General features: G+C 37.3%; 1 protein-coding gene and 1 pseudogene across 1 annotated transcript in view; both read right to left on the bottom strand.

Moving 5' to 3' along the window:
- The window catches only part of RNF17 (ring finger protein 17), a 119,111-nt gene that overhangs the window by 24,462 nt on the left and 82,531 nt on the right, over positions 1-12,118 (bottom strand). Inside the window, exons 22-27 of the mRNA XM_045294007.1 lie at positions 9,180-9,270; positions 8,132-8,247; positions 5,572-5,858; positions 4,539-4,702; positions 2,717-2,836; positions 1,065-1,145 (exon numbers count right to left, since the gene is read on the bottom strand). Coding sequence (XP_045149942.1) covers positions 1,065-1,145; positions 2,717-2,836; positions 4,539-4,702; positions 5,572-5,858; positions 8,132-8,247; positions 9,180-9,270 — 859 coding nt within the window. The remainder of the gene's footprint in view (positions 1-1,064; positions 1,146-2,716; positions 2,837-4,538; positions 4,703-5,571; positions 5,859-8,131; positions 8,248-9,179; positions 9,271-12,118) is intronic.
- LOC101656333 lies at positions 1,619-2,055 on the bottom strand (annotated as a pseudogene).

Raw genomic sequence — 12,118 nt, 5'->3', positions numbered from 1 at the left:
TCTTGACTTCTGAACTTTGCTTTTGGGGAAACGCTACCCGTCTGGTCTCACTGGGCTGCCGGGCTGGAGTCCGTTCCCCTCTGCACTATGACTACTTCACAGGCCTCTCTACTGCTTGGCTCAAAGTTGATCCTCTGGGGTGAGCTCAATTCTAGGGTTAAAGTGTGTCTGTGGGGGCACAGTCTCTGGGGCTTATCTTATTGCCTCAATGCTCAGAAACTTCCATGGTGATTACTGAGTGACCCCTACTTCTCACAAATCCTATTAGCTTCTCCTCCTCCTCCTCCAACCTCTATTATTCTAGCCAAATAGTTGTTTTATTTACTAAAAATGTGCAATCTTATTTGTCTCTCTGTGCCTTTGTGTATTCCATCTCCTGGTCAGAGGAACTTTGCCATCTTTTCTTTAAGGGCTACCCCAATCCTCACCATCTCTCAATTAATTCCTATCACATTTATTATTTTTCCCAGTCATTTGGCTTAGACCATGTAACTTTGTGATTGTAACTTTTTAGGATTGCAAAAGTGTCTCACTCACTAGATGTGCTCTTTGTGGGCAGGGATCATGGGAGGTTCTATGTGAACAACCTACACCTCACATGATGTTACATACCTGGGATCCTGAAAAGCACTATATGTTTATAAACACCTCTAATTCTTTAATATACTGTGCACTGTATCAAACCAAGTAAGTTGTTAAAGATTTTTTCCCCTTTAAATTACTGACTATTGCTTAGAAAAGTCCTCAGAAACTTGCTCAAAATTATATTTAAAATGATTCTAGCACTAAAGGGCTCCCTCCTTCTGTGTAAAGAACTTAACTCTTTTTATGTTAATGGAAAACTGACATTCTTTAAAACTGTGCAAAACCTGACCACTAAAAATAACTGTCAAATTAGGTCAGGCAAGGAGCTTACCATGTTGAATATAAAATTCATCACCTGAAATGTAAACCCTTACCTAATTCACAATAAAAAGCTTTTTAAAAAAACAATGCTCAAGTTCACTGTAATACTTTGTGGCAAATAACTTAAAATGATGACGTATATTTTAAATATAAATTACCATCACATGAATTTCCACCTCTCTCTTTGAAAGCAGTTCCTGGAGGAGTCCTATTGCATCTGGTTGCCAGGCATTCCCGATCTATTTGGGATTAATAAACGTTTACACTTTGACAAAACAAAGAGCAGGAAGCAAATTAAGATACACAAAAGTTGCCATAAACAGATATGACTAGACCAAACCCCACTGCCATCATGTTGATTCCAACTCATAGGGTTTCTGAAGCTTTAAATCTTTACAAAAACAGGCAGCCTCATCTTTCTTCTAAGGTGGGTTTAACCACCAACCTTGTGGTTAGCAGCCAATGCTTGACTGACAGCGCCACCACAGCTCTTCAAATCTTAAGAGTGAGACAATATCAACAAGCAGTTTTCAGAGAATATCAAGGCTATATGATAACAACAACCTCAAGAATAATTTGACTAAGCTCTCCCCAGTGGAACACATTTAAAACATTTTAAACTTTAAAACCATAAGCCTACATTAAAAAAAAGTATTACATTGAAACTTTTTTTTTTAAATGAACGAAGCAATTTATTAACCCAGCATTTGTTCTAATGTTTCTTGTTGGCAGCTGCCACCTGTCCGGCGATTCAGTCCAGATCTCTCTGTCCCTGAGGTGTCAGTTTGCGGCTGCTGTCTTGGTCCTTCTCCACCATCTTGAGCCCCTCCAGGGCTTGAAGGACCAGGTGGGCCACGCTCTTGGAGCCCTGGCTGAAGTGGCTGGGCATGACACCATTCCTCTGCCGACCCCGTAGATCTTGGTCATGGAGCCGACCCCAGCGCCACCCTGAAGGTACAGGTGCCGTGCTGTGCAGGCAGCTCGCGTGTAGAACCAGTTCTCGTCATAGGGAGCAAGCTCTTTATGCTTGGCCAACTGGACTGTGTCTACCCACTCAGGGACTTTCAGCTTCCCAGACCTTTCGAGGAAGGCTGCCAGAGCTCTGACGAACTCCTGCTGGTTCACGTCTTTTACAGTCACTCCAGGCATCCTGCGGCCTCCACTGCAGCAGGCCAGGGGAAAAGGCTACATTGAAACTTTTAAGAGAGACCAATATTCTAATGTGGAGCTTGTCTAATGCTTAAATAGGAATTTGTTGCGGGGCAGTAACTGTTATATTTTGATGTGTCGAGAGGTATTCATGGTAAGGAACTGAGGCCCGCAGTCATGGTAAGGAACTGAGGCCCGCAGTCACGTCAATGTGTCAGTTGTGGATCTTTCCTGCCTGTCAATTCTTCAGATGACTCCAGTATCTCTTAAGAGACTCCAAGCCAAAACTGCCCTGCTAAGCTGCTCTGAGCAGCTCTGAGCCACAAAAAGTGTATAATAAATGTTTATTGCTACATTCGGTCACTAAATTTCGGGGCAATCTGTCAGACACAGATACCTAATACTTTTAAATCTGATTTCCATTTTCAAATGGGTTGTAATTTTATATGATGAAGAAATAGGAACATATTATGCCTCTTCACTCATTCCAATTTTCATACCCATTAGTATAATTTTGTCGTTTTCCCCCCACAGAGACCTTGTACCTCTTCTTAAACTTTATTTCTACACATTTTATCATTTTGTTGAAATGGATTTTATTTTAGACTCTAATTCCTTAAAATGTTTAAAATTAATATCCTACAAATTCAAGTGTACTCACAGGTATGGTATTATGGAGCTGACATGGAATACAAAACTGGGGTTTATCAGGGTACAGCAAAATAGGGTAAAGATGACACTGTGGAATCTTCTCCATGAATCCATGATCTAAATATTGTACCTGAAACATGCCAAGTAAAGTTTATAACTCAAAAGTTATCACTAAATGCCAGTGGGACCCCTGGCATTATTATTATTATTATTATGAAGAAGAAGAGAAAGAAGGCAAAAGGAGAAGAAGAAAGGCACCCTGGAAAGATGGGTCATTGAAAAAAGCAACACTGTGCTCTTTCATCCCCCTAGAATGCTCAAACCTCAGAATATTTTCTTACACAGAACTTAGAAATTGAAGCTTAACACCTCCTGTAGGTTTTATTACCATTACACGTTCCTTTTGACTAACCCTCCTCTGTAATACTTTGATTTTGATAACTCAAAATTTGAAAACAACAAAATCAACATATCATCATTTAGTTGGTCTGCCTTGGCAATTATCTTTTAAAAGATGAAACAAATTGAATAAAACACCTCAATATGTTCAAGGAAGTTAGTGTGACTATAATTTCATGAAATATTGGCTTCCCCTATATATTTATATAAGTTTTGTGTACAGAATCACAATCATATGATACAATCTATTTCTTAATGTGGACCACAAGACAAATCTGAAGGCTATCAGGATGTTGTAGTTATGTTGTTAGGTGCCAGCGAGTAAGTTCTGACCCATGGTAACCCTAGGAATGAAAAATTTATTGCATACACCTGAAATGCACAACAAAAGAAAAAATGGTGATGACTTAAAAAGTAAAATACCCTTAGATAAATGATCACAAATGGAGATATTGAGGTAGCACAAAGGATTCAAAGTAAAAATCTACTAATTTAATTATTGGAATTAAACTTATGCATAGTTCTTAATTTATAAGATTCAGTGCCAACTAAATTTCAATTTACCTTGTATGACAGAAAAGCATAAGGGTTATTTGAACAATTCAAATTGTGGAGAAAATGATCTATTTGCATATAAGCACATGAATCTCTAAGTATCCAGATGCTTAAGTACTCCATCCTTAAAAAATCAGAAACCATTTTACTGCTATTATAGCCATTAAAGTTTAATCCAGCAGAAAAAGCACAAGACTTAAAGTCAGTAAATCAGATACTTGGTTACGATGAACTCCATGATCACCACACATTAATTGTATGACTCTGGGCAGATCATTAACTCATATCTCCATTTTCTTATTAATAAATGGGAATAGCCGACACCTATGATTACAGAATGCTCTGAAAGCATAAAATATGAATGCACATGTAAAAAAAAGCATACAAATCTGACGTGCTCTATAATGTCAGACTTCATCGAAAGAAAGAAAATTCCTGTCCAAGTCAAAACAATTGACTTTAATCTTTAATTATTTTATCTTTCTTACTAAAACTAAGTTTCAAGTGCTGAATGTGTTAAAGTACTTTATTAATTTTACTGCTTTACTTGTATAAATGTGGGTATTTTCATCTCTTATCTATTATACATTTTTCTTCCCCAGAGTACACAGCCATGTCTCAAGATTTTGAGTAAAACTTGAGTGCTGATCTCAATATTCTGGCAAGGTGAAATAAAATAGCCCTCTCCCCAGGGAGAATTCGGGTTGCACCTTGCAAATTTCCTACATGCAACTGAAAACGAAACAAACTTAAAAGTTACAAATGTAAGTGTAGTGCATCTGGTCTTCAAAAACTAATAAATTTATTTTTAAAAAGTTTTACTTAAATTCCTGTATGTTTAGATTCAAAGATAACTTAGCCTTAGAATAGTCACTTACCCTGATGGTGCCACTGACAACTTCCATTACCCTGCCTCGGTACCACAGAGTATCTGACCCTCTTACGGCACAGGCTTCTCCTTTTTTCCAGAAGTAAGGCTCCAAAAGGCCAAGACATTTTAAATTATTCTGAATTTCATTCATCATTTTCACTAGATCAAATTCTGAAGGAATCATTAAAATAAAAAGCATTTAGGAAAATTCACTTCTGCTTATCAATATGAAGTCATTACCAGTCTTTGATAACTATAGAACTTATGAAATAGTTCAAAGATTTAAACACTAATGTACACATAATAAAGCTACAATGAAACTCTACTTCAGTCAGTAGCTTCTATGGTTCAGAATGCTACTGATCTGTAAATAATTAGCCTGAGCTCTGATTACAAAAGCAAGCACTATCCTGACAGCACAAATTTCACAAAACACTCTGAATATACACAACAGGCTTATAGAAAAGAACCACCACTTTTAGGTACTTGCCAGCTTGATAGTATGCCTAAATAAAATATAAGCTATATATTACTTGATACTTAGATAAAGCATAATTCTAATTTTGCTACTAATTTCAATTTGGCTCATTATTTACAAAGTAACTAATATCACCTAATTGATACCATAGAAGGCAAGTCATGATGGAGTCAGTTCTACTACTTCAGCTGTGGGATCTTGGGTAGTTTCTTTATCTCCTTAACAGTTTAATCTTTTGGAAACTGGAGGCTTGTTCAAAGTATTTGATCTGTCATACACTTTCCAAATTTTCTTCTTATACTTACAGTAGCACTCACATAATTGTAGCACAAACCACATTGCCATATCAAAACTCACTAAATTATTTTTATGTGCTAGGCATTGTGAAAATAGCTTTGCTTGTGGTATTTCATTTAGCCCTCACAATAACACTTTGAAACTGAGATTCAAAAAGGTTACACCGTTCTCTACATCATTTCAATCTGTGTCCATCTTGCTAAAGCACTGGTGCTAGTAGTTACTACTTTTACTCACTAGCCTTACATCATATAAAAGATCTTACCTGATAACTTAGGTACCACAAAAATAGTTCCATCATCTCCAATGCAGCTGACTACTGCATCAAATACTTCCATGTTAGGAATAGTAGGTGGTTTGTAGCATCCATGGCATTTTGGTTCTCGAACTTTGTCCTTACATTCAGATACTTTTTGTTCACTGTTATCAGCAGCCTTTTTGTCAGGGTCACAGTTAATTTTAATACTCGTAGTATCTACTGAACCTACATGTTCCAGGGAGATTTCGAGAGGCTTCTCAGAAAGTGAATCATTGTTCTCTAATTTACTAATTCTGAAATGGTAAAAATAAAACAAAACATATCTCAATGCAAATAAACATAACATTCATGGGGAAAACAATATAAAAAGAATCCTTCAAATATGAGGATAAGTAAAAAATATTGCTATAACAGAAACTCTAACAAATATCAAAATGTGAAGAATCCATTTCTCAAAATATCATCCATCTATGTCTATACTCTTCTGAAGGCGGAGATGTCATCTCTCTGACCTTTCCCTGAGTAATTCTGTGCTCCTCAGGAAACATCCATCAAAGGGCCATTCTGGCACCCTTAAAGGGTTCAAATCATATCCTTTTAGATGATCACTGAGCTCTGAGAAAATAAAAAAGAATCCAGGGGCAAGAACACTGTTAAGGTGGATGGAGCAAGATATCATGGGAAGGGCCTTGCTACCCTTCAAGAATAAGCAGGCACGCATTGTGATGGAAAAAATTCCAACGTGCAATTTTCCTAACCCTTTTTCTCAACCCTTTCTCTCTCTTTTAATTTTCTGAAAACTTCTTCATAATAAGACCCTGTGTCCTTTGAGAAAATCCAGATGACCTTTTTGGAATCCCACAAAGTCACATAACCTTTTAAGCCGATCTCTTTGTTTTCAATTTAACTTGATCAGCAGAGACCCCTCAGAAGTCAACTTGTTTTGCTGAGGCTTTTTCCTTTTGAAGGCATTCTAACCAGGCTTTGACAAGTCTATTACTGAGAGAACTTGTCTGCAATCATACACTGGTCACAGACATACCGTATATACTTGAGTATAAGCCCAAACCAATTATCAGCTGAGGCAACTAACTGTACCACAAAAACTGAATAAAAAATGTGCTGCAGCGTGGCCACATGGAAGGATGCATGAAAAGAGAGCTACAGGGCTGGCCACAACCAGAGCCAAACTGACCCCCTCCCTGGAAGTGGGTGTGGCAGAGAGCCAGAACTGAACCTACAGGTTGGGGAGAGGGGTAAGCATGCCATACCCACATGGAGGCAGGCCATGAAGGAAGAAGCAAAAGAGAGACAGACTGGACCCCACACTGGCACACCAGGCTCAGAGGATGACATCCCTGCAGGGAGCTAATGGGACACAGAGGGGACTGGGCAACCAACAACAGCACGTGTCATGTTGTCCCCTTACTGGAGCAGACTGTGACAGAGGGACATTTCTGGGGTCACATGGAGGGAAGGCAGCGTGGTCTGAACCCCCCAAACAGAGCGAATCAAGAAGGGCGCATACCAGATCAGCAGCTGGAGCAAGGTACAACTACGAAGCCCCTAAGAAGCCCCCAAGTGGGCACTCCAGGCCGGGAGGGGAAGCTCCTGGACAGTCTTGAAGGCCAGCGAACAGACCCAGGATTTTTGTATATCTCTTCTCTCTCTCTCTCTCTCTTTTTTTTTATCTTCTCTCTTTTTATTTTATTTTTAATTTTAATTTTTTCTTACTCATTTACTATTTTCATTTTTAAAAATCAGTTTGGGCTATGTCATAGTTGGTGTACTTACCTGTATAGGATAGGCATGCCCAAGGCGAGAGCAACGGGACCAATGGTACCAGGGAAGGGGGCAGTGTTTTTTTTTTTTAATTAAAAAAAAAGTGCTCAAAAAACTCGGCTTATACACAAGTATATACGGTATGTTTATTCTTGTTTTGTTTGGAATAAATCCATTCCCAAGTAGCAATACTTTTTAACACTTTGTACCTAACAGAATTTCCAACACATAGCTTCAACATTTCCATGTAAGCAAAGGATGCAACAAGCTCAGATCTGGTTGGTATTGGTTGACATGGAGTCATTGCCAACCCATTGTAATTTTACGTGTGTCAAGTGGAACTACACTTCATCAGGCATTGCAAGGCTATGACTTTTCAAAAGAAGCAGGTCATCAGGCCTGTCTTCTGAGGTGTCTCTGGGTAGGTTTCAACCACCAACCTTTCGGCTAGTTGTCAAGCACTTAACCCCTCAAGACATTCAGGAAGTCAGTCCTTCAGAGCCAGGGTAATTTGCCTTCTTTTGGTTTAGAGTGAAACCGTCAAATGACAAGGGAAATAAGCAAGCAAGTATGTCAGTAGAGATTTAAGCATACAAGAGCTGATAGGCCTGGATACAGAAATAAGGAATCCTAAAGAAATTTGTTTCTGAGCTTGTTCCTAAGAATCAGTTTACAGATCATCTTTAAGAGCAAGTGCATTATAATTCAGGTTTGAATATAGATACTTAAAAGTCTCCATCACAGACACTCCCCACCGCACCCCATCCTCCAAAAGAGTCTATACCTCTTTTCCTTCAAAGCCAAACCCTTTTTAATCAAGTATTTAGAAACATCAACACGCTCTCCTTTTTCATCTTTGCAGAAAATTTTCACAGGCAAGGGCCACATTGTGTTGTTCTCCTGGAGTGATTTAAAAGCAGAGTAAATATGATACATAAAAATAAAATCTTTCATAGATTACATATACATCTATATAATAGAACAAATAATAAAGGAGACAGTCAATGTGACAGACAGCTATTTCGAGAAATGCATCGAGTTCATCCATTAATGTGAAAATCTCCCATCCTACCCACTCCCCACCTTGCGTGCACATGCACACACAGAAAATTAAAACTTTTCATTCCAGAATAAATCCACACTAAACATGCCAGTTACACATTACTTTACTCCCCTAAACTCCTAGAAAATTTAAAAATGCAAAATAGATATCCCAGGATGTGCCTTTTTTCTTAACAAAATTTTAAGAAAGGAAAGAACTAGAAAAAGTATATTCTGCTTCATATGGAAAAAAAGCCTACAAAAATGGAGAAATCACATACAGAAATAATGTGGGAACTGCGCTTTATATAGGAATATTCTAATCATAAATGTAATACAATATTTAAATTAGAAAAAAGTGAAGGGGCAAAGAACACTTTTGTGAATTTTTTAAAAGATACATATATCTTATATTCATACACAAATGTGCACACGTGTACACAAAAGCACTTTTTACACAGTATCATTTGACCAGATGCCTAGCTTTCCAGTTTGTCAACAAACATTAAAACCCTCAAGATTCAGAAATGCACTCTAGCATCTACTTACGTTTTCTAACATGTACATTACCTACTCAAAAATACTATTTTAGAAATGTTTGACTCATTCACAAATCATCTATGGCATATATATTACTGAACAGGCCTTATACCTTGAGATAAGACCCAAAAAAAGTGATTAAAGAATTCCAGTTTTCAGTTATTCTCTCAACAAGGAAATATATGAAAATGATTAGAATACATCAGTGAAATAGTACCTTGTCTACTGTAACACTTTGCTTTGCCACACACCTGTATGATTATAGTTGCGATAGCTCCAGTTAGGTAAAATGAAAGACAGTCACAAGCTGTTGCTGTCCATTTGTCACTTCCACCTGTTGGTCTAGTACAAAAGAATTTGACACCTTATTTTTATAAAAAAACCACATAATATATCTGCATATAAAAAAATACACAAGGCAGCTCATACATTTGAACTAAGTATGTAGCAAGAGATTAAATGAAACATAGTTTGGTATATTTTCACAATTTTCCTCATTAATATTCCATATTACATTACTTATGTGTATATCTATTGTGCTGTTACAATGGGAATCCCTAAAAAGTAGGTACATTTTAAATATTTTTAAAATCGTTAGAGATGTTTTATATATATGAACTCCAAGAGAGCAGAGATTACATATCACATTATGTCCATTATTATATCCCTATGGTCTAATATAGTGCCTGGCACACAGAAGGTATTTAGGAAAAAAATGTAATGGAAAGAAGAAAGAATTATCCCTCTGCAATGAGTATACCCAAACATTTTTGGAAGTTTTTTCTGAAATTCAAATCTACTCTGAATTGCTGCCTCGAAAATCAGCCTCATCATATATGGAAATTTTACTTTTTATCATGCACAGTCAAAAGTACTCAATAAATTTTTATGACCATTAAGTGAAAAGCAAAATACACAATGTTACTATCCTCTTTTTTACAGTTTACAGTTTAAACTTGTTGATTTTGGATGCTTTCTCAATATCCCATCTATCCCCCAAGAATAAAAACAAGTACCTCGTTGGTGGGTCACTGGCAGAATTACAGGTGGGAGAACAGAGTTTAATTCCCAGCCAATGTACATCAAGTGCAACCACCACCTGTGAGTGGAAACTTGCTACGGTGTTGAATATATTTCATCAGGCTTCCAGATGCTGATGGACTATGAAGAAAGGCCTGGTAACCTACTTCTAGAAAGCAGCCAGTGGAAACCCTATGAATCCCAACGATTAGCTTAGCAACAAAGCAACCAATCATGGGAATGGCATAGGACTGGGTATTGTTTTCCCTTATGCACGGAGTGGCCCTGAGTGAGGACCACTCTATGGTATCTACCAATAATAATTCCTAGAGACGACATTATAATATGATGCAGGCTCCATAAACATGCTAGCTTCACTGGAGTAAATAATTGACTGGCCACTCTGTCCATGTTAAATAATTTATAAGTGATAACTAATCAAACCAACAACTAAGCATGAAGTTTTCTGCAAAACATTACGACATAGTTGGATTTGGAGGATACAATGCTAAGTGAGATAAGTCAATCACATAAAGACAAGTGTCATGTGATTCCATTTTTATAAGAAGGCAAGAACAGGTGTATGTACAGAGACTGTTCCCTGCTGGTTACTAGCAACTCAAAAGATGAGATAGGAACCTTAGGGGGAAGTATATTAATGGAGGAGGAAAGATTCAGAAAAGGAGGGTGGGTGAACAACTTGAAGAAGGTAATCTTCATGAATGTCACATAAAGAATGTTACGACTTGTACATGTAGAAACTACTTAATTATTGCATGTTTTGCTGTGTAGTCTCAAGGACAGAAATAAAATTAAAAAATGAAATCTCATCTCTTTGGTTACGTTTAACTTGATATCTTAATAGATTTTTCAGGAGGTGCTCCAATGAACAATATTCTCTGACTTCTTGTCTGTGGTCTTTATACGAGTGGATGTCTGTGGGATATGAACCTTACAGTTTGAAATTTTCATTCTTTGAGACCTTAAAATATGCTCCTCCATTATCTTCTCTCATAAAACAGGGTGATGATAGTGTGATGTTCTTTCTCTAACAGAGATAGAACTATTTATAGTTCTATCAATAATTTTACTAGATTCTCTCTCAAGTGTTGGCCATTCAGAAATGGTTTTCCTAGTTAAGCAATTTGGACTTGCAATATAGTTTCAAATAATCTTTTATTTTAGGTACATTTCTTTTGTTCTATTTCTCTGGGTTGCCTATTACACTTCCATTGGGTTGTCCTTGAAGATAAAAGTGAAGCCTCCAGTTGAAAGACTGGCGGATTCTATGGGCAAAATATTGAAGGGTGCAGTAAACATACAAAGAATATAGGAGAAATGCACAGTCACTGTATCAAAGAGAATTGATCAATGTTCAACGATTTCAAATAGTAGCATATGATCAGGAACTGACGGTACTGAAAACAGGAGTTCAAACTTTGCTGAAGACACTGACAAAAAACAAGGCTCCAAAAACTGTGGGAAAATAAACTGAAATGTTTCAGCAAACTATGTAGTGCTGGAAGCACTCACTGGTCTATCCACCAAGCTGTTTAGAAAACAGCTACCTGGACAACTGACTGGAAGATATCCTTATTTGTGTCCATTTCAAAGAAAGGTGACCAAACAATGTGCAAATGATAAAAAATCACTAATATCACATGGAAGTAAAATTTTGCTGAACATAATCTTAAAAAATGGTTGCAGGAGTACACTGAGAGGAAGGTGCCAGAAACTCAAGCTAGATTCAAAAGAGGATGGAGATTGAGATATTACTACTGACACCAGTGTATCTTGGCTGACAGCAGAGAATATCAGAAAAAAGCCTTACTTGTGGTTTTATGTGCTATCCAAATGCTGTGTATCACAACAAACTATGGATGACATTAGGAAGAATGGGAATTCCAGAACATTTAATTGTCCTCCTATATACCTGTATGTAGATCCACAGGAAATTGTTCAAAGAAGAGGATACTGATGACTTGAAATCAGGAAAGGTGAATATCATGGCTGTATCTTTTCACCATAGTTATTCAATCTATGGGATGAGCAACTAATATGAGAATCTGGACTATATAATGAAGAATGGAACACTAGGATTGAATAGCTTGTGATATGCAGATGACACAATCTTGCTTGCCAAAAAGTGCAGAGGACTTAAAGCACTTAC

This window comes from Echinops telfairi, unplaced genomic scaffold (assembly GCF_000313985.2).
Source record: "Echinops telfairi isolate 266 unplaced genomic scaffold, ASM31398v2 ScPeMD7_2565;HRSCAF=3150, whole genome shotgun sequence".
In the NCBI taxonomy this organism is placed as follows: Eukaryota; Metazoa; Chordata; class Mammalia; order Afrosoricida; family Tenrecidae; genus Echinops; species Echinops telfairi.
This window is presented reverse-complemented; position numbering and strand designations above follow the sequence as displayed.